The sequence below is a fragment of the Notamacropus eugenii genome, chromosome 2 (assembly GCF_028372415.1).
Source record: "Notamacropus eugenii isolate mMacEug1 chromosome 2, mMacEug1.pri_v2, whole genome shotgun sequence".
NCBI lineage: Eukaryota > Metazoa > Chordata > Mammalia > Diprotodontia > Macropodidae > Notamacropus > Notamacropus eugenii.
The window spans coordinates 354,756,005-354,776,444 of NC_092873.1; the positions used below are offsets into that span (position 1 = coordinate 354,756,005).

The 20,440-nt window shown below is 49.8% G+C and overlaps 1 protein-coding gene across 1 annotated transcript; it reads right to left on the reverse strand.

Moving 5' to 3' along the window:
• Positions 1–1,457: 1,457 nt before the first annotated feature.
• STAC2 (SH3 and cysteine rich domain 2) lies at positions 1,458–13,381 on the reverse strand. The gene is made up of 11 exons (XM_072646279.1): positions 13,128–13,381; positions 6,952–7,258; positions 6,447–6,544; positions 6,180–6,264; positions 5,813–5,925; positions 5,401–5,473; positions 5,249–5,313; positions 4,811–4,908; positions 4,525–4,576; positions 3,889–4,026; positions 1,458–3,316 (listed from the first exon to the last, which is right to left on the reverse strand). Exons 1-11 carry the CDS (start codon positions 13,215–13,217, stop codon positions 3,212–3,214), a joined length of 1,224 nt encoding a protein of 407 aa, XP_072502380.1. The 5' UTR covers positions 13,218–13,381; the 3' UTR covers positions 1,458–3,211.
• Between the last annotated feature and the right edge of the window lie 7,059 nt (positions 13,382–20,440).

Sequence of the window (20,440 nt, forward strand, 5' to 3'; positions counted from 1 at the left end):
TTGGATGTAAAAATTCTGTTGAAGGTGGCAGGAGAAAGGAAGGAGGACTGGGTGAGAGAAGAAATCCTGAGGGGCCCTGGTGCCAGGCTAGTCACTATGCCTCCCTGGGGAGTAAGAGTACTATTATTAGGAATGAATAGCCCCTCAGAGACTAAGTCCTAGTGTGCAGATTGGGATAAACCCAGTCATGTCCCCAACCACATGGCGGGAGCCCTGCCTGGTCTCCAGAACCCAGGATCAGACTGGCATCAGGGGCAAAGAGGTCTATCTGATAAGTGGGAGAGTAGGGAAGGTGGAGAGAGCAGCAGAGTTGTGGGTTTTTTTGCTAGGACCCCTTGCCAACTCTAACCTTGGCAGCTTGGGCATTGGCATTGTCCTTCTCCCCCCCTCCCCAACCCAGGCAGTTTGCCCTTCCCCCTCCCCACAACTCCAGCCTATAAATAGCTCCCTGCACTCGCCTTCATGATGACGTGGCTCGGGAAGGCGGAGGGGAGTCAACTTTGCAGAGCCAGTGGGCGGGCTGGGGCTGGGGGAGGGGAGCACCCCTTCCCCCTGCTGTACCATGACCTGATGACGGGCATGATTGAGTCATCTCTTGGGGCCCTGCTGCCTCGCGTCACTGGCAGCTTCTCCCGGCTCTTCTTCCTCACGATCCGTAGGGCAAGCTTTGAGGAGCAGGATTGGCTCAGAGCCATGATGGGGAAGAGAGAATGTAAACCCAGAGAGCCAGCACTGAACTGAGCATTGGGAGGCCTGTGCCTCGCCTCTCAAGGAGCCAGATTTGGGTCTTCATTAGCACAGCCGAGTTTGGGCAGCACATGCAAGCTCTGGATATTGCCTGGCTCATTTTGTACTTTGTCCTACTTGATGAGCTCACAGCTGCCCTTGATAATTGGATTTAATTAATACTGAAGCAGTCAGACTGCCCAACATGTCCTCCCCCAGCCCTACTCTCCACTCCCTGATCCCCCAGCCCTACAGCCTGTCTGCCCTGGTCACTACAAGTTTGAAGAAACTTCGGTCTAGATGTTATCACCCCCCTCACTCACACTTCTTTTTCCAGAAGAAACTGACAATCTTTGACATTGGGGTCCCTCTAGACAGGCCTTAGGGGGGCAGCCAAGGTTACAAGTCAGTGTTCCCTGAATATGAGATGGTGGGCACCACCTCTCATCACTTGGTGTTACCCTCTCCTTCCCTCCCATGTTTCATCAGTTCCCATCCCTTTCCACCAATATTGCTCCTGCCCCACTCTTTCTCATATCCCCCTAACTTTCTCCACATACAGTGTCCTACTAGCCCCTGCCTCTCCCCCATTCCCTACCCTCCTCCTCCAAAGTATATTTGGCCTCTGCATTTAGCCTCCAAATCTGCCTCCCTCCCCTCTGGCCCTGCCTCCTTCCTCCCATCCCACCTCCACCCTCAGGCCAGTCAATCAGAAACACAAAGAAGGCATATCTGGATCATAGGTACATTTAATCAATGGGTCTGGGGGCCAAGGCCCCAAGTCAGACCTGTCATGCAGCCTCTATGTACAGTGGGCATCGTGCCTGCCCCGCAGGGGTATTGCTGGGGCAGCCTCGTGGCAGCAGACAGGGCAGTGTGGTTTCAGCCTCTCCCCACCCCAAATCTGGGAACAGCAGAAGGGAGAGGAGGCAAGGGTAAGAGATCTGTGCCCAGAGTAGGGGAGGCATTGGCTGGCATGGTGAAGGAGGTTCTGAGCTTGGGGCTAGGGAGTTGGGGCCGAAGAGGAGCAGTCTTCACAGGGAAGACCCCACAGTACGTCTCCTCCAGTCTGGGGGGCTTAAATTTTCTCTCTCCCTTGGGAGTCTCAACTTCCTTTCAACACTTGTCTCCTAATTCTCCATTCCTACCCTAGGGGTCTAAGAAGGGTGCAGGGGGTACATTCAGAAAAATGACTGCTGAAATACAGCCCCTTATCTCAAGTAGGGGGTAAAGCCATCTAAAACATTCAGCCCTTGGACTTGAATTTTTAAAGTGCTGTCTTATTCTCTGTGCCCACCCCCGTAGGGCTCACCCTATTGAGAGGATTTTCCCAGCTGTCCCATCCCAGCTCTTAAGGGTTGTCCAGATCACAGAAGAGAAGGAAGGCCAGAGAAGAAAAGGGGAGCATGAAAATAAAATTGCCTCTCATCAGTTTTCTGATCTGAGTAATAGGTTCGATTCCCATTTCTTGAAATGGGCTTATCAGGCTCCAGACAGCAGGTACATTTATAAGTATTCTGTAGCTCTTCTGACTTCCCAATAACAAACAAGCACTTTATGGTTTACTCTTCTTGTTACATCTGGATTGCTTTTAATTGGAGTGGCTTGTTTGTAGGGTGGGATAGTTTTTGGATGTTCTGGCCTTGGCTAGAGTTCAGACCACAGCTGGGCTATCCTTTCACCAACTGCAAGAGTGAGTCCCTAGGGATGGAATGGAGAAGGGGTACACCTTGGTTGTTCCTGCCGTGACTCCCTCTTCCCCCAAACAAGAGAACAATCTTGGTTCTTTCTCCTTGATCCCTCCTCTCCTTTGCCAGCCCAGGTTTCAAGTTATGGGAGAGACCAGTGTAACTTTCCTGAGAATTGAGCGAGTGAGAGATGGTGATATTGGGGAGGCAGCAGTCAGGACCACAGAAGCAGAGAAGGCCCTCCCATATCTCCCACCCCCTTCAAACCCTGAGGGAGGAGCAGGCATTAAGAGGAGTCTAGGAGAAGGGGACATTGTTCCTTCCCCCAACACCTCCCCCATGCCCCCAAAAGGACAGAGACAGAGAGACACACACGGGCTGGGCTGAGGGGGAAGGTGGCACAAGGCATGCAACAAGGGGAGGGGAAGAAGCCACAGCCAGCCCTGGAATACAGATCTGCCCAGGGCTTGAGTCACTGTGGCAGCAGGGCACTGGTGGGCACAAGAATTGGCACATTGGCATGGGGGCAGACCTGCCTGTCGTAGCTGATTCCTGCCCTTAACTTGCTCTCCAACCTGCCCTCCAGAGGAGAAACAAAACCTTCTCTATTGTAGAGCTTTTGTGTCTTATTTCAAGTGGTGCCCAGCAGCATGGCAGCAAGTGAGCAGGGAGGTGGGTAAGGAGACCCTGCTCCATTCCCTGGAACCAGAAGCAGGGAACGAGGGGGGCAGAGTTGATATCTGGGAGGTCTCCTAGGGGTGGGGCACTATCTTCTTCCGGGCCTGCCATGCCTGATTTCAGATCTCAGTCAGAGCATCAGCAGGTACCAGGCCTCTCTTCTTGCCACTGCTAACTCGGATGAAGCCATCAGCATCCTTGCTTCTGCCCACACCTACACAGATCTGAGCAGGAAAGATGGAAGCTTGAGAGCTCAGCAGTAGCCAGGCAGGGGGGCACTGCCCATTTGGTGAGATCCCAGTGGGTACAGAGCCCTAATAATTATAGATACCATCACCCACCCCCCTTTCCCATGCTAGTTACTTCCATGGCTATTGCCTCCCTCTCTACCCTGGCAGGGAGGGTGGGGAAGGAGGAAGAAGTTTGGCAGCCTTAGATTAGGATGGCAGCTAGGAAGATGTCAGGGAGACCTTTGGGTTCTCACTGTCAGAGGGATCCAGGTTGGCCTGAACTCATCTCTTTCATTCTGCCTACCTCTGCTTCCTCTCCTCTCCCCCAATCTTTGACCCAGGAGTTCTGTTCTAGGCCTGAGGAGAAGGATGCAGGGGGAGAAGACCCTCTCTCTACACCTACACTTCTTGTGTCTAGCTGCCTTTCTCCCCGCTATAAGGCTGATGGAATTCTCTTCCTGGTCCCACTTGAGAGCTTGCTCCTGCCCTTCATTCCTGCCTCAGTCTCCTTTCCCCAACCTCTTTCACCCTTTGGAGGGCAGAACCACCTCTCTCAGGTCACTCACCTGGTTCTCCTTGAGGCTCATGTAGCCCTGTTCCTTATTCCCAGAAAATGGCTGGCAGCACTGCCACACACTTTCTCCTGGTCTCACCCGCTGCACAAAATTGGCAGGGAAGAAGCCAACTCGATCACCGATCTTGCCCTGCTTGACAAATTCAGTGAAGCTGGTGGGGGCAGACCTTCACCCTGACCTCAGCTCCAACCCAATGAGCTCACCCCCAATTCTCATTTGCTTTCCCAGACCTCAAGCCCTGAGGCACCCTGCCACCAGCTCCTGGTGAGCTCAATCTTTTCTTTATTTTCTAAGCAAACTTTTACTGCGTTGATGCTTGGGGGTAGGAGTGGACAGGGAGACCTTCCAAGGAGAAGGGGCAAGAGGAATCTGGGCACTTAGAAAGGTGGGAGATGCCCAGGCTGTGCTACTGGTGCAGGTGGGCTGGGGTTTTGAACCTAGTTAACCATAGCTCCAGTGGGGGCACTGCCCAGAGGGTGATTTAGTGGGCAGCAGTATCTACAGCTTCTGCCAGGGTATGGTTCTGTCCTCTCCTTTGACCCTTTGTCCCTCAGGCTGGGGATGGAGAGGAGCACAATGATCCCTACCCCCAACTTCCCCTTCCCTGTGGCCAACCAGCCTAATTACCTTCCACCAATCCTCGTTGGAATCATCCACAAGCATGATTCGGTCTCCTGGCCTGGGGGTAGAGTAGACTCTGGGAAATCTCTGGGAACAGGGGAAGGACCCCTACCCATCCCCACTCTGACCCGGAGTATGCACCCAACTGCCTTCCCCCGCTGAAGAAGCTTGTTCAGCATCCTTGTGGTGATGTTGGGTGCCCTGGTACTACCAACACCTGCATGCCCATGCCCAAATGACACCCTGGGGAGAGGGAAGGAGCAAAGCTCTGGGGCTCTGGGAAAATACTTACTGCAGTGCCAGGTCATTATGCTCCTGGGGCAAAAACTTATAGAGAGCAACATAGGAATACATGGGGCCGACATCTTTCCGAATGGTGCCCTTGGAAGCCTGGGTTGTCATGGTAGAGAGATGAACAGAACTCAAAGCCGGAATCTGGCTTCCTACTGGGGGCACTCACCCAGTGAGAACTGACTGTGTCAGAGCTGGGAGGGACTCTAGAGACCCGCTCATCTGACCCTATCCTTTTTTACAGAGGAGAAAACTGAGACCTCAGAAAGGGAAACTGTGCTTCAGGTTGTGCAGTAAACTGGTGATGAGAAGTCTAACATTTTAGAGTAAAAAAGGAATCTTAAACAGCATCTAATCCAACCACCTCATTTTTCAGATAAGCCTAGTCTGGTACTGTTCCCCTGAACCCCATCTATACCCAAATGGCACAGGGCCTTACCTGCGGCTGTCCAGGGCTTTTCTCCTCAGGGCCTGTCACCTCATTCTCAGTTGGTGTTGTAAAGACTAGAAGAGTGGGAAGGGGGTGGCATAAGGACTCGGAAGATGAGGGAGCCCCATCCCCTGGCACTCGCTTGTCCTCCTCACACTCACCACTGTCACTGGCACCCTCCTCTGAGCTACGGATGCTACCTTCCCCATCCTCTGCCAATTCATCTCTCTCACTCTGGGAAACAGACGAAGAAAGGGAAAAAAAGGAAGGAAGACTGAGGTGGAATCCTCAGCCCTTTCTCCCAGTGTGCCCCAGTTCTCTCAGTGTCCACCAGCACTTATCATTCTTTCCCTAGCGTCTCCCATCCCCAATTCCTTCCCCAGTGTCTCCCCTCCAGTGTTCCCCAGGTCCACCCTCTTTTCCTTGTATCTTCTAGCCCCCACCCATTTTCCCTCAGGGAGCATCTCTCCTAATGTGTCCCATTCCTAATGCCTCCTCTGCACCCAATGGACCCCAACCCTCCTCCCTCCTCCCCCACATGCTTTTCCCCCATGCCTGGGTCAAAGTCTGTACCAGGCTTCTGGTGGGGGACTCTGAAGTGCTGCTGAAACTTGAACGGTTCATTAATGCCAAGGAGGTACCATAGCGGAGGGTCTCATAAATGGGATCCACTTTCCCACTGGCACCTATAAATGTTGCATCTTTAGGAATCTATCACATACCTTTTTCTGGGAATCTTCTTACTTCCTAAAATCTAGACCCATGCACACTAGCATCTGGATATTGTAAAAGCTGGTACAATCCCCTGGGTGGGTAGTGCCAATGGCCACTCTTCCTGAGACAGTATCCCCACAAGAAGACATTAACTCCCCAGTCTAGAAACCTGAGGCAGCTTTGTTCACTATTATCTGGGAGGAATGGGAATTAGATGAGTACTTACCAGCTGGTGGAGACTCCCGTGTACAGGCTGGGGGTGGTTCATGCACCAGGAGAGGGGAACTGAAATTGCGTCGGAAAGAGGTGGACTAGGAGAGAAAAGAGCAGAGGCATCAGCGTCATCATAAGGGGAAGAGAGCTTGATCTCCCTTGGTGTCTCTCATTGCAAGAAATTAGCTCTTTGCAATGGGGGAGGAAGATGCAGAACTCCCCATGGTACTGATGGGCATGTAGTAGTCAGCTGGAATGGTCTACACAGGCCCTTGCTCACCATTTTGCCTGGGCACTGCTGGTGGGAGATTTCCTCAGAGCACCAGAGGTGGACGCTGGCTTTGCACGTCTTACATCGCAAGCCCTGCTTGGAGTTGCCTAGAGAGTAGTTTGGAGTTTGGAGGACAAGGAGGAAAGTCTCTCCTGCTCCCCACACATTCCATGCACACATACACATTGGTTGGGAGAATAGTGACAGTGGACTGGGGATACATGGAAATAAAGATGGGAGACATAGGTACAAGGAAGCTTCTGTTCATGTCTGTCCTCCTGGATGGACAGGACATTTCTATGAACCACTTAGGGTCAAGGTTAACACTACAGATATTTAGCTGTGTGAGATATGGAGGGAACTGCCCACCTGGTGTGTTGGCTTTGGCAATGTTGGCTTTGGAGGGCCAGGAAGAACTGGGCTATAAAACAGGCTGTGTACCATGCTGTGTACCTTTTCCCCCATGCCACCTTGGCACTCCCACCTATGCCCATCTCAGTGTCCAGGCACCTACCCACGATAACTTGGTGGCAGAGTTCGCATGGGCTGGCACGTTTGAAGACATGGTCTTGGAAGCTGTGAGTCCTCAGGGGCTTGAGAGGTGCCAAGGGACGTTGGACTGGACAAGGGGATCGGGCAGAGGTGGGCAGGCCTAGATCAGTGGACACAGGTGGAGGTGAAGGGGGTGGCAATGGGGTTGGGGGGGTCAGCAGCACCTCCGTTGGGCACTTGAGCTCAGTGCCTGAGCGAAGGAAGAAATTCTCCACACTCTTGCTTCGAAGGATGGTCTTGAGAGACAGGGAACGTTTGAAACGCTGAAGCTGAAAGAGAGGAGACCATGGTCATAGGGGACCAGAGTCCACAGAAAAGTAAGCTCTGATTATATCCAGTAGCACACACACACACACACACACACACACACACACACACACACACACACACAGCCAAAAGTACCAAAGCCTAAACTGGTAATCCCAGTCACTGTCAGAGGGTAGCTAGGTGGCACAGTGGATAGAGTGCTGGGGTTAGAATCAGGAAGACCTGAGTTCAAATCTGGCTTCAGGCACTTACCAGTTGTGTGACCCTGGGCAAATCACTTAACCTTGCTTATCTCAGTTTCCTCATCTGTAAAAATGAGCTGGAGAAGGAAATGGCAAAGCATTCTAGTCTTTTTGCAAAGAAAACCACAAATGGGGTCACAAGGAGTTAGACATGACTGAAACAAGTGAACAAATCAATATTGGGACTCGGGACTCAGGTCTGGACTTGGGAATCTAGAGCTGATGAAGGGAGAGGAGGCAGGTAACTTCTATGTCAGGACCCAGTGTTCTAAATCCAGCTGGTTTTCAGTGTTCACAAATCCATACGTTCTTCACTTCCAGCATCAATTCCAGAAAGTTATCCTATATTTCCCCTCCCACTCCTAGTGAGAAGCTCAGAACCCTCACTGTCCTACATCTATCTCATGGTCCCATTCCTGGTAATGCTCTGCCTGACTCAACCTGCCCAGATAGACTATAGGAAGGGAGGCAGCAGACTAAAGATATGGGCACAGAATCTGTGTCACCCTTAGCCAAGGCTCCCAGATGATGAGCTGGACAGCTTAAGGTACCATGGCTGCCAACCTCCCAGCCCTGCCAGGGGAGGAGTGGATGCAGCTGCTGGTTCAGAGAACACAGACATAGATTCTCCTACCACCCCAGCTTCTGGAGGACAACAGGAAATAAAGATGGGGGTCTGGGAGGATGTACATGATAGGCCCAGGTCTGCCAATCATGAAGCCTGAGCACTGCAGGATGTCTGGCTTCCCCAATGGCTGGCATCACTGGATCACTGAAATATCTTCCAAATCCTGGCTTCCTGGATAGCATTGTTGGTCTCTGCCTCTGCAGATTCCAGACAGGGCAGATAATAGAGTCTGGGGCCCCAAGGAACCTGTGGAGATGGGAGTGTGTAGTGAAAATATATAGAATCATCTCAAGAGAGTTCGCATGATGTCATTTGGGACCAGAATATTATCTTAAGCCCTAGGACCAGAAGATGGGATGCCCAGGGATTCTTAAGAGTCTCTCTTCCTCAAGTCCTGGAATTTTTTGGAGGGAGAGTGTACCTAATCTTTCTATCCAGAATTGTACTTAGTTATCCTGGAGTTTTGCCATAGAGCTTACTTGTCAGGTCAAGACCTGAGGCAAAGAGGGAGAGTGTGATTTGTCACTCCCCATCCTGGCATGAGTAATGCCAGCTCGCTTGTGCCCCTAGGACAACCCTATCAGAATCAGCTTCTTCCTGGTCCCAGGAGGAAAGTTTCCTGAACAAAATGTTCCCTTCAGAGCCTGTATGGAAGCTCTGAACACTGGCACCTGCTCTCAGGAAAGCAAGAAGAAGGGCCATTGAGATGGGGAGGCAATGTCTGCTTTAAGACACTCAGGGAGAGAGGAGCTGGTGGCAACCTAAGCTGAGTGGACCTGCTGGAGGGCAGGAGGCAGCCCCCCTGCCAGCTGGACTAGTGTCTACCTGCTCCAGAAATGTCTGATCCCCCTGACCACCACAGGGATTTTTCTGGGTTCCAAACCAAGACTCTTCTCAGTCCAGCCTGGGTGGGAATGACATGGATGTGAGTCACCACATCCCCATTGCCACAGAAGCCCTTTTCTCTTCTCTTCCTTTCACCATGGAAGCAGGAGAGTGGAAGCTTTGGGTAAGGGAAGTCAAGAAGTCAAAGGTTCTGTCTTCTGACCCTCACTGCCCCTTGGACCTGCTCCCTGGCATGGGAGAGATGCCACTTTGAAGTAGCTGGCAGACCTGCCTATCAAGCATCTTGGAACCTTTCAGGCATTTCTCTAGCTCCTTCCAGTCAAGTGACCAGAAGACTGAAAATACTTGGTCAACTTCTTCTGCTCACCCACTCCACCCTTCCAGGCTGAGAACAACATAGATGTCAATTTCTATAGAGCTGGAACTGACCATAGAACATGGACTGTGAGGGCTAGCAAAGATCTTAGAATGGAGACATGTAAAATGTAAGACTTGACAAGAGCAAAGACCTTCAGACTGAAGGAATCTCAGATGCCATCTAGTCCATTTCCTTTTTTATTTTTTTTACAGATGAGATAACTGAGGCCTAGAGTGGTTAATTGAACTGGCCAACATCACACAAGGAAGTAAAAGAGGTAGAATTTGAACCCAGGTTCCTTGACTTCAAAGCCAGAAGCTCTTCCCACTATACTAAATTATTTTTTATGGACCTTAGAGATCATCTTGTCTAACACTCGTTTCTCAAAAAAGGAAACTGAGACTCATTCTGGGGAAGTGGATCAATGAGATAATCACAATAAAGCCCATTGCAAACCTTCAAGTGTGATACAGATGCTAATCATGATGATCATGATGATGATGATGACGATGATGACTACCACCCCAAATCACCCAGCTAGTTAGTAGCATGGCTAAATCTAGAACCTAGGCTTCCTGACTCCCAGCACAGGGCTCTCTTCTTTTACATATCTCCCTGTCCATCTCTTTCTTTCCCCATCTAAGACACTCCTCCCTTTTCTCCAGTTCCTGAAAGGGCATGAAGCAGCTGCAGGGTAGGCGGTAGTGGGCACCGGTGCCAGCTGACTCAGATGGTGGTGCTGGCATAGAAGGGTCCCCTTTCCCTGGGGAGGATGAAGCCAAAGGATGGTGGGGTGAGGGGGTGGGGATGTCCCATGTTGGAGTCAAGTTCGTTTCTCAGCTGCTTTGCTCTGGGAGTAAGGACAAGAAGAGGAGACATGTCTGAAATTCACCACTGACCCTAAGTAGGCAGGTTGGCAGTGCAAATTGGGAAGGAGGGAAGTCACCATGAGTTAGTTCTATTATCTGGATGTATGGGCCCAAGAAGAAGATGCCAAGATTGGTATTTTGTATTTATGTGGATCATGAATTGATGACAAACAGGATTTTAAATACTGACGTCAGTGTCTGCCAGTTACTCAGCCTCCTCTGTTGTACCTGGCCACCTCCAAGTAACAGACATGAAAGAAGAGTATCATGGGCAACAACCAGACCCTCTCACTCTAGGGACATAAATAAGCCTTCTATGTCTCTCTCTCAAGTTATCTCCCACTCTCTCAAGGCTAGGTTGAGGCATATAAACTACCTTTGCTCCATCCTGTTTGCCCACTTCCACTAAAGGAGATGGAGCATTTATCTTTGGCAGTCACGGTGAGGGGAAGCGTAGTGATGCTAAACATGATCTTCCCATGGCTGTTTTGCTATTGTATGGTTGCCTACTCTATAGGGTCTTTCACTAGAGTAACGAGATGAAGTAGGGGCCCAGAGGACTAGGTAGCCTCACAGACAGGATGGGGGAAGGGGACACTGCCCAGATCAGACCTCCAGCCCTTCTCCCTATCCCAGGGTAGAACTGTTTTCAGAAGAGTCCTCAGGGTGGGAGGGGGGAAAGGACAGCAGCCTGAATCGGCTGACTCTTCTCCTTCCCCTCCCCTAAGCTGAGCTTGCAGGTTGGCCAACTTGCTGAGATGGCAGTGATACCACAGGAGCATCCCCCACCCACCCCAGCTCCAGCGTGGCTGAGAGAAAGGAGGGGAGTGGGGAGACAGGTTCTAGATGGGAATGGATAAGCTCCACTGATAATAATTTAAGATCTGGGGAGACAGAGGACCTGTGAATGAGTGTCTCCCCAGGTGCTTAGGGAGAAGGGAAAGAGAGATGGGGAGAGGACTGGTACCCTAGTGTACCAACTCTGACTGGATTTATCTATCACCCCTCTCCCCTCCTCAGCTTTATTCCCTCTAGCTCTAAGATGCTGTCACAGATATTACAATAGCACAATTGGACCACCTCCCCAATATTCCTGATCTAACAGCACCTATCTCTCCCCAGGCTGAATTAACCCTTTGTTAGGAGTAGTGGGTTACCATTCTCCACCCCTAGAGGTGGGTGAGAAAGTCAAAGGTATATGGGGACCCTAAGAGCAGGGGAGGACCGGACATTTGCTTCCCACTGCCTCAGTCTTCTAGGATGGCCCGGGTTTGGGGGCATGGGCTTTCCATTCTCAGTCAACTGACATTATCTTCCTCCCCTAAATGCTTTTAGCATGGTTGACTTTGACCTTGAATTAACCTCTTCTGTCTGGGGGGGGGAAGTGTGTATGTGGGCAGGGGTGTGGGGGGGGGAGATAAAACGTCCAGGGAAGTATTTAGGCCCCCAGGGACCCTAGGGGTGAACTTCAGGACCTAGGGTGAGGATAAGAGATATCAGACACTCTCCCCCCTCCCACTTCCCCAGGTCCTTTCTCCTATTTTTCTCTCTCTCCCACCCTAAATATTCCAAATAGACATAAATAGAAGTCTAAAGAAACTAAAGATGGGAAGTCAGCCCTTTATACTAGGCTTAAAGGAATGGAGGTTTATTGGCCAGAGGGGAGTGAACTCTTAACCCGTGCATACCCACTTCTCTTACCCAGTTAGGAATTTCGATCCAAATGCTATCAGGGAATTCCTGCGGCTAAATTTCAGCGGGATCTGGGCCGGAGCTCATGAGGTGAAGCTCTACCCAAGTCTACAGCTCCTGAAGACCCCGCCCTCCTTCACTGGGGGAATAATTCATTCGTTGTTCAACTGACTTGTTATTCCCACGAGTAACAATCATGAATAATTAGGGGTAATTATGACATTAATTATGATGGCTTTTCTGTCTCTATCCTCTCCTATACCAGGTGGGGGAAAGTGGAAATGAGAGAGAGTAGCAGCTAGTGGCACTGTTCCACTGCCCCCTACCTCTCTTCCCCAACTCCCCAAGGGAAGAGAAGCCTTCAGGCTGCCGCAGCCCCTGGAACCCAGCAGCCAGAAAGATCCGACCCTAGGACCGCCTTCCCCTGCAACCCTCCCCTCCTTGTTTCGCGGCTCCTCTGAGACTGCAGCTGGACAGAGACATAGAGATCGAGAGAGACCAAGAGAGATGCAGGGAACGAAAACATAGCCAGGGAGACAGTGACCCCAGGGCCCCACACATTCAAAGAGATCCAAGGCTACACACTGAGACCTATATCCCAGGGAAACACACGCCTGCGTAAACACACACACACACACACACACACACACACACACACACACACACACACACACACACACACACACACACACACACACACACACACACACACACACACACACCCCTCACTGCTTCTCCCCAGACTATGCAATGATTCCTCCAAAAGGAGTTGCAACCTTCCCCTAGTCGAGTAGGGAGAGAGCTGACCCGAAGCGTGTTTAGATGTCTATGTGTGTTTGTGCATGAGCGCGCGCACATGTGGTGTGGTGTGCTGTGGTGTTGTGCGGTGTGGTGTGTGTGTGTATGTGTATGTATGTACACGCGCGAGCGTGAGTGTGTGGTCATTTACTCCCTCCCCTTCTAGTTTGCTCTCCAGAGGCTAAGGTTCTCAGATTACGCTGGACAGCGCACGTCCTACCATGGTGGTGGGAGAGGGGACGAGCTATCTCGACCGATTCTTGACCCGGGTCGCTGTGTGTATCGGCTATGTCGCGGCAGTGCGGGGACAAAAAAACCCCAGGTCAAGGAGAGGGTAGGACAGAAGCGGTGACCGCGGGCCGAGGAAGGAAGAGCTGCAGGGCGGGAAAGAAGGAACGGGAAGGGAGTGGAGGAAATCGCGACCCCTCCCCAAGTTACCTTGGTTTCCTGGAGGGTGGAAACAGTCCCAGGGGAGGGCTGAGTGCCAGCGTCCTCGGGTTCGTTCTCCTTCTCGCTCATTTCGGTCATGATCGTGGTCCCGCAGCTGGGGCGCTGCGTGAAGGGGGTAGCGGGGGCGAAGTGGGGGAGCAAAGGCAGGATAGAACGGCCGGGTTAGATGCGTGAGACCAAGCGCAGAGAGAGATTCTCACTGGGGTCCTATACCCCCTTCTTTCCAAGCTCTAGAGCTTGACCCTCCCCTTAAAATCAAACCAAGAGGAACTCTTCCCCCTCCCCCCCTAAAAATGTCGAGCAAATACCCTAATTTTCTCCGCAGGTAGAGAAAGTTCTGGGGGCTACTCCGCAGGAGGAAGGAGGAAGACAATTAAATGGATATGCAATTCAAGGTAGATTGGGGAGAGAGGACCCCCAGGCACTGAGGGTTTGCAGAGGATGCTGTGCAGAAGAGAGAGGGAAGGAGGAATGAAGGAATGGAGGGATGGAGGGAGAGAGCTCTGGGCTGTGTCCGGTAGGGCCCCACTGTCCTCTGAGCCCGCCCCCCACCCCCCTCCCCCCAGTCCCTGCCTGGGCACTTGGCATCCCCCTCTGCCCAGTCCTAGACTCCCAACTTTGATTTAAGAGGTCGCTTGGCCCCACCCCTTCTTTTCCCTGCTCCCCCGCCTCACTATGCAAATTAGGCAAATAGCCATTGGCTGCCGTTCTGACGGGGGTTGGGGGGAGTAAGGTAGGTGGGGCCTGAAGGGCTCAGAAAAAGTGGGAGGGGATTTGAGGGGGGGACCCTCAAGAAAAGAAAGGGACTGGCCAGATAGGGAGAGTAGGGACTTTCAAGCTAATTGTCGCTTTCTGCTCCGGTATGAGACAGATAAGAGGCAAAAATGGATTGGAGATACAGGAGAGATGAGGGTTAGACTGAAGGAAGGACTTTCCTATAGAGAAGGGAGTTACTGGAAAGTAGGAAGTATGCCTGAGGATGAGGCTATTTCATCTCAAGGTCAAGAGAGACCCCATGCCAGCCCTCCTACTCCTGGACCATACAGAAGGCCAGTTCTTTTCCTGAGAAAAGGCAAGAGACAAAGTAGAACTGGCCAGCAAGAGGCCATGCTAGTTTTAACGTCTGGTGGACAGAGAGAAGAAACCTGCATTTCTGTCCGGATTATCATTTTGTGAATTTGAAGTTCACATCGCCTCTTTGGGCCTCAGTAGTCAAATTCTGTCAGACCTCTGTTCTCAGGATCCCCCAATTCTTCTAAAAATCCTCACCCAACCAAAGACTTTTTTGTAGGTTGCCTTGAATTAAGAACTGACAAAGATTGGGGTGGCAGGGGTGGGAGGTGGGGGAGAGGACAGGAGCAGTGAAAACATTTCACTCTCCTGGTCTCCCTCCTATGGAGCCGCCTGACCTCTTCAGATTCCTGTGACTGTCCCTTGTCTAGGGACCAGTTTCCCCAAATCCTCCTCTTACAATTTTCCCTTTCATTGTCATCTTGAGAAAGGAGAATCTCTATGGCTATTGCTTAGTCGCTTGCCCGAGTCCAGGCATTTCTCTGAGTTAGGGATGGGGAGAATCTGCCCTTTTGAGTGAACAGGGGACCCCAGACAGCAATTCCAGTTGCTCTCACCCATAGCTACCCCACTGTCTGTGATGTGATTCTGGGGAGCACTTGATTAGATGGAGGATAAGGCGGCAGTTGTCTTCACATGGCATCTGGGGAGAATACAGTAATGAGATTACTGGAGGCTCATTTTCCCCCTCCCAGCATTTCTTTGCCATCCCCCTACCCCTCCTATCCAACCCACATTATGATCTCATTGCTTCCCCTACCCAGGGCAGGAGATTTATTTGCCAGCTGTGGAAGTAGAGCAAGGGCAGACATGAGGATTAACTCTAAGAGGCTCTGGACCACCCTACTCCACACACACACACACACACACACACACACACACACACACACACACCCTTCATCTGGAAGCCTGTACCCTCCATCTCTATTTCTCTAAGAGGCATTAGGCAGGGAATGAGAAAAGGAAACTATCCTGAGCCATTTATCCTCAAAAATCACTCCCTTTCCCCATGCCTCCAGGAGATTTTTCTGCCCTGTCCAGACCAGCCTTCCCCTCTGTAGTCCCAGAATTTCAGATGCTTGAGCATTCCCAGGAAGGGTTGTTTCTGTTTTCCTCCTGCTTGGGGCAAAATCCTGGTTCAGACAAAGCAGCAATGTGGGATTATGGTCCTGGATTTGGTAGCTGGGAAGATGTCATAGCCTTCTTGTCAGGATCTACTCAGCTGCTCTATTATCTAATGTTTTTCCTTTTAAAGAATTTCTTGCCTCTCTCTCCTATTTCTCCAGGCAGGGAGAAAGATCTCCCCACATTCTTCTGGACTTCCAGTGGGGACAGTGACTAAGAGACAGGGAGAAAATGGGTTTGATTATCAGACATTCAAAGAGATTCTAGTTAGATCTTATGATGAACTTCTCAGATGGAAATGTGGTGGGGCAGATGGTCAACCAGGAGGCTGAGAAATTTCTAGTCCTGGAGACTTCTAAAAACATATCCCACCCAGGGCCCAGGTATCGTTTTTTAGCTGAGGCAGGGGGTTGAAAGCTATGACCTCTGGAGGTCCTTTGAGAGCTGGATGACTTCCTGAAGCATCCCTGCTCCTGACCAGAATAGTCTTTCTTTAATAGTGTCTGAGTCATGGCCCGTGCTGCTACTGCCTAATGACAGGCCTCTCCCCAATCTTGTGTCTGACCCTGTTAATAATGATACCAGCTCACATTTTCAGAGTGCTTTCAGGTCAACAGAGGGCTTTCCCCACAACATCCCTGTGAGGCAGGTAGGTCAAATATCTTCATTTTGAAGATGAGAAAACAGTCTAAAAGAGGTTGGCAAAGATCACAAATCTAACAAGTATTGGATTCAGATCTCTTGCTTCTCTGCATATTGCCCTTCAATGCTTCCAGACTTCAGAGGACTGAGGTTTCCAGAAAAGAAAGAGAGTGGAGTTAGGGCCTCTACTCCTGGAGAAGGCTGAGGGAGAGACCATAGTAAAGTCATATCCCAGTTTCAGATAAGGTTGGACCCTCCTTTCTCACTGGGAACTGAAATGAGTTACAGGAGGAGAGAGATTTCATTTACAGAGGAGGAGGAGAGAAGGGTGACAGGCAACACAGCAGTAAGATGAATAGCAGTCAGACTACAAGAAGGACTGATCTGGCCACCATGAAGGGTATAGAAGCCAGGAATTATCAAAGATGGTTTTTTCTGGGGGAGAACTAAGGGAGGAGAGGCTGATGTTGATTTGGACATGGTAGGGGGATGGATGAAATAACCTTAAGTCTGGGTCTTGATGGATTCTTTCTCCATGAAATCTGGAGATCCAATGGGAATGGGGTTGAGTGGTTCATTGTTCCTGATTTTCTTGGTCTCTATGCTGGGAAGGAGGGCAGTGGTAGTCAGCAATTCTACCCAAATGGGGTCACAAAGTGGGGGCAGTGCCTAAGGGTGGAAGGTAGTGGGGTTGGCCAAGAAACCAGCCCATGTCTCAGCCTTTCTTCCATCCGGGCAGGTCTTGTGCCCCTGGGCCCCTGGAGGCAGACACCGCTCTAATGAGCTAACTGCCATAGCAGCCATCAGTAATTATGACTTTATGGAAATATGAAGGGAACTTACGCAAGTCCCTGACACACTTCCCGGCTCCTAGCATCTGGGACATTCAGGTCCCCAGGGGCTGGTAGAAGGGACAAGAAGACGAACTGTGGGCCCCCACAGCCCCACCAGCTTTTTAGAGCCTCAGGTAACTGGTACAGAGATGCATATCAGACTCTTTTCTAAGGCTGCCTGTCTCTACTTGTGTCTGTGTCTGTCTTCAGGTGAACTATTCTCTTTTTCTTTGTTTCCCACCTGCCCCAGGGGAAAGAAGCTTCCTGGCTCTTTCACCCCCAAACTAGGACTTTTGTGGGATGCCTTTGTAGGCAGAGGGGAGTTACTGTGAAAGGAAGTATGGAGTGGGGGATACCCCCACGTCTCTCAGTTCCAAGGAAACTATGTCTTTCAACTTTCCAGGAAAATACCTTCTCTCCCTTTCTGCCATGCAGACAGACTGGGCAGGAGGCCTGAGGATTATAGACACTGAGAAAACAGATATTGGCTAGGAGACATGGGGTATAAGTGAGAGGAGGTAGTCCTATGAGTGTGGCAGTCTGACTATCCCCACCTGGCCTGGTCTATCTCTAAAGTCTCCTCTCATCCCCCAACCCCCACCCACCAGGCACCTGCTGCCATGGTAACAGCTATGGGATTAGGGGTTTTTGGGGAGGGGAAGAAAAAGGCTGAATGGATCCAGGTTTGTAGTGAGTAGAGGGGAGGGATATCTGGTATTTCCATGAATGATGGGATGAGGGTCTGTCTCCTGTTTTTTGTTTGTTTTGGGAAAAGGATGACTTGGGAGGCTGGGCAGCTGGAGGGGATAAAGCTAGATTTGGAGAGTACCTTTATCCCAAATACTAACCCTGCTCATCTCTTCTGCATGAAGGGAAAAGGATCTTCATTCTTCTGTTGAATGTGTGTGCTCATCCTTCATTGCCAAAGAAGACCATGCCATCAGAGAAATGATGACATGACTTGCATTTGACTTTGAGTGAGGGAGGGCTGTGCAGGTCACCAGCCTCACTTCTCCTCCAGAGCCATCTGAATCCAATGACCAGATATTCATCAGGATGACTGGAGATGACCCAGGATGAGGCAGCAATTGGGGTTAAGTGACTTGGCCAAGGTCACACAGCTAGTGAGTATCAAATGTCTGAGGTGAGATTTGAATTCAGGTCCTCCTGACTCCTGCACTGGTACTCTATCCACTGCACCACCTAGCTGCCCATTCTTCTGTTATTCAAACCCTGAGTACTAGAGAATAGATAGGAGGGGTAAGGGCTAGGCTGAGGCCCTGTGTAAGGACTCTATCCAGACCTGGTGGCCCTAGGCCATGTGATAAACCACTCCACTCCAGTATCTTTGCCAAGAAAATCCCAAATGGGGTCACAAAGAGTTGGACATGAATGAAAATGACTGAACAACAAACAACGACAAAGAAGAGAGGAACATGGGCAATAAATATAGGGCACTTTTATGTCTCACTTTTAAATATACTTCTGGTCCAGCTTTCAGGTTATTAACCCTTCACAGCAAAGACCATAGAATTTAGGGCTTTTGTTGTCCAATTTTATATCACTCTTCATGACCCCATTTCAGGGTTTTCTTGGCAAAGATACTGGAAGGGTTTGCCATTTCCTTCTCCAGATCATTTTACAGGGGAGGAAACTGAGACAAACAGAGTTAAGTGTCTTACCCAGGGTCACATAGTAAATGTCTGAGGCCAGATCTAAACTCAGGAAGATGAGTCTTCCTGACTCCAGGTCCAGCACTTTAAGCAGTGTGCCACTTGCTGTCCATGGATTCAGGACTGGAAAACACTGCAGAAGTTATTAGTCTGAGGCAGCCTGATATAGAGGATATATCACCTCTGAGTCTGGGTTCAAGTCCTACTCCTGATGCCTGCTACCTGTATGATCCTAAGTAAGACATCTGACCTTTCAATGTCCCTTAGGATCATTGATTTAGAGCTAGAAGGGACCTTAGAGGCCAATTCCAACCCCCTCATTTTATAAATAAGGAAACTGAGAGAGAGACAAAGTAACTTGTCTAGAGTCATACAAGTAGTATGTATCTGAGGAAAAGTTTGAACTCAGGGCTTCCTGATTCCAAGTCCAGTGCTCCAGAAGTATTTCTCCAAGCACTTTCAGGTCTGCCAAACACTTTATCCGTATTTTCTCACTGCTCCTCACAACAACCCTGTAAACAGTATGTGTTGTTATTATCCCTGTTTGACAGATGAGGAAACTGAGGATGAGAAAAATTAAGTGATTTGCTCAGGATCACATAGCAAACAAGTGTCTAAGGAAAGATTAGAACTCAGGTGTTCCTAACTCCAAGTCCACCTCTCTGTCCACAGCGCCACCTAGCTACCCATACTGGCACTCTCTAGGACCCTAAATTCCAGAGAAGCTGTCCAGGTGCTCATCTGTACATTGGTAGAGGGGATTTTCTCACCCAGAGTTTCCTATTCCAGTGAAATCTTGGGCCCAGTACAAAAATTAAATAATTTAGCACAACTTCAATTGAAGCAACTGGCTTCCAACTGATAACTCCATCCCAAGCTCCAGTGCATGTCACAATCAGCTTAATCTTTCTAAAATGCTGATTTCTGTAGGTCACACCCCTCCCCTCTAAAAACCTCCAATGATCCCTTATTTTTAAAATTATTTTAAAATTGTATTTTAAATGTTAACAATGCCTTTTATTTTTATTTTATACCACAGTTGCCTCTCAATATACCTCACACGCAGAATTTTCCATTGAAACAAAGAAAAAAAACATTCATGCCTTTTCCTCATTATTTAGATAAGGAAACTGAGGACTAGAGGAGAGGGACTTTTCTAAGGTCATACCATTAAGAAATGGTAGGGTCAGGATTTGAATGCAACTCTTATGACCCTAAATACAGCGTTCCTGTTGTTCAATTGTGTCCAACTCTTCATGACCCTCTTTGGGGTTTTCTTGGCAGAGATTTGGAAGTGATTTGCCATTTCCTTCTCCAGCTCATATGATGGCTGAGAAAACTGAGGTTAACAAGGTTAAGTCACACAGGGTCACATAGCTAGTAAGTGCCTGAGGCCAGAGTTGAACTCACAAAGATGAGTCTTCCAGACTCCAGGCCTGGCACTATCCACTGCACCACCTAGCTGACCATAATGTTCCTACTATATTATTTAAGGAGCTTGGCATAGAGATTAGAAAGTAGATCCTGAAGTTAGGAAGATCTGGGTTCAAGTTCTGCCTCTAACAAACTAAGTAAGAAACTTAACCTCTCCATGCTGTAGGCAATTCTCTAAGTCTATATGTTACAAAGAGAGGTGCTGATCTGCACTGATAGAAGGACTTTTCTCACCTGGGAGTTCCCTATACAAATGCAATCACAGATCCAGTCCTTAACTCTCCACTGTCTCTATTGTAGAAGCTTTTTAGCTGAGCAATCTAAACCCTCAGCCTTGAAAGAGTGCCTACTGAGTCCAACCAAGGAGAGCTGTCTATGCCCACAGCAAGGACCCACTGCCAGCTTATCAGTTGATATCCATTTATTAAACTCCTATTGCACCAGGCAGTCTGCTAAGCTCTGGGGTACAAAGAAAGGTAAAAGATTATTCCTGCTGTCAAGGAGCTCAGTCTCACAGAACACA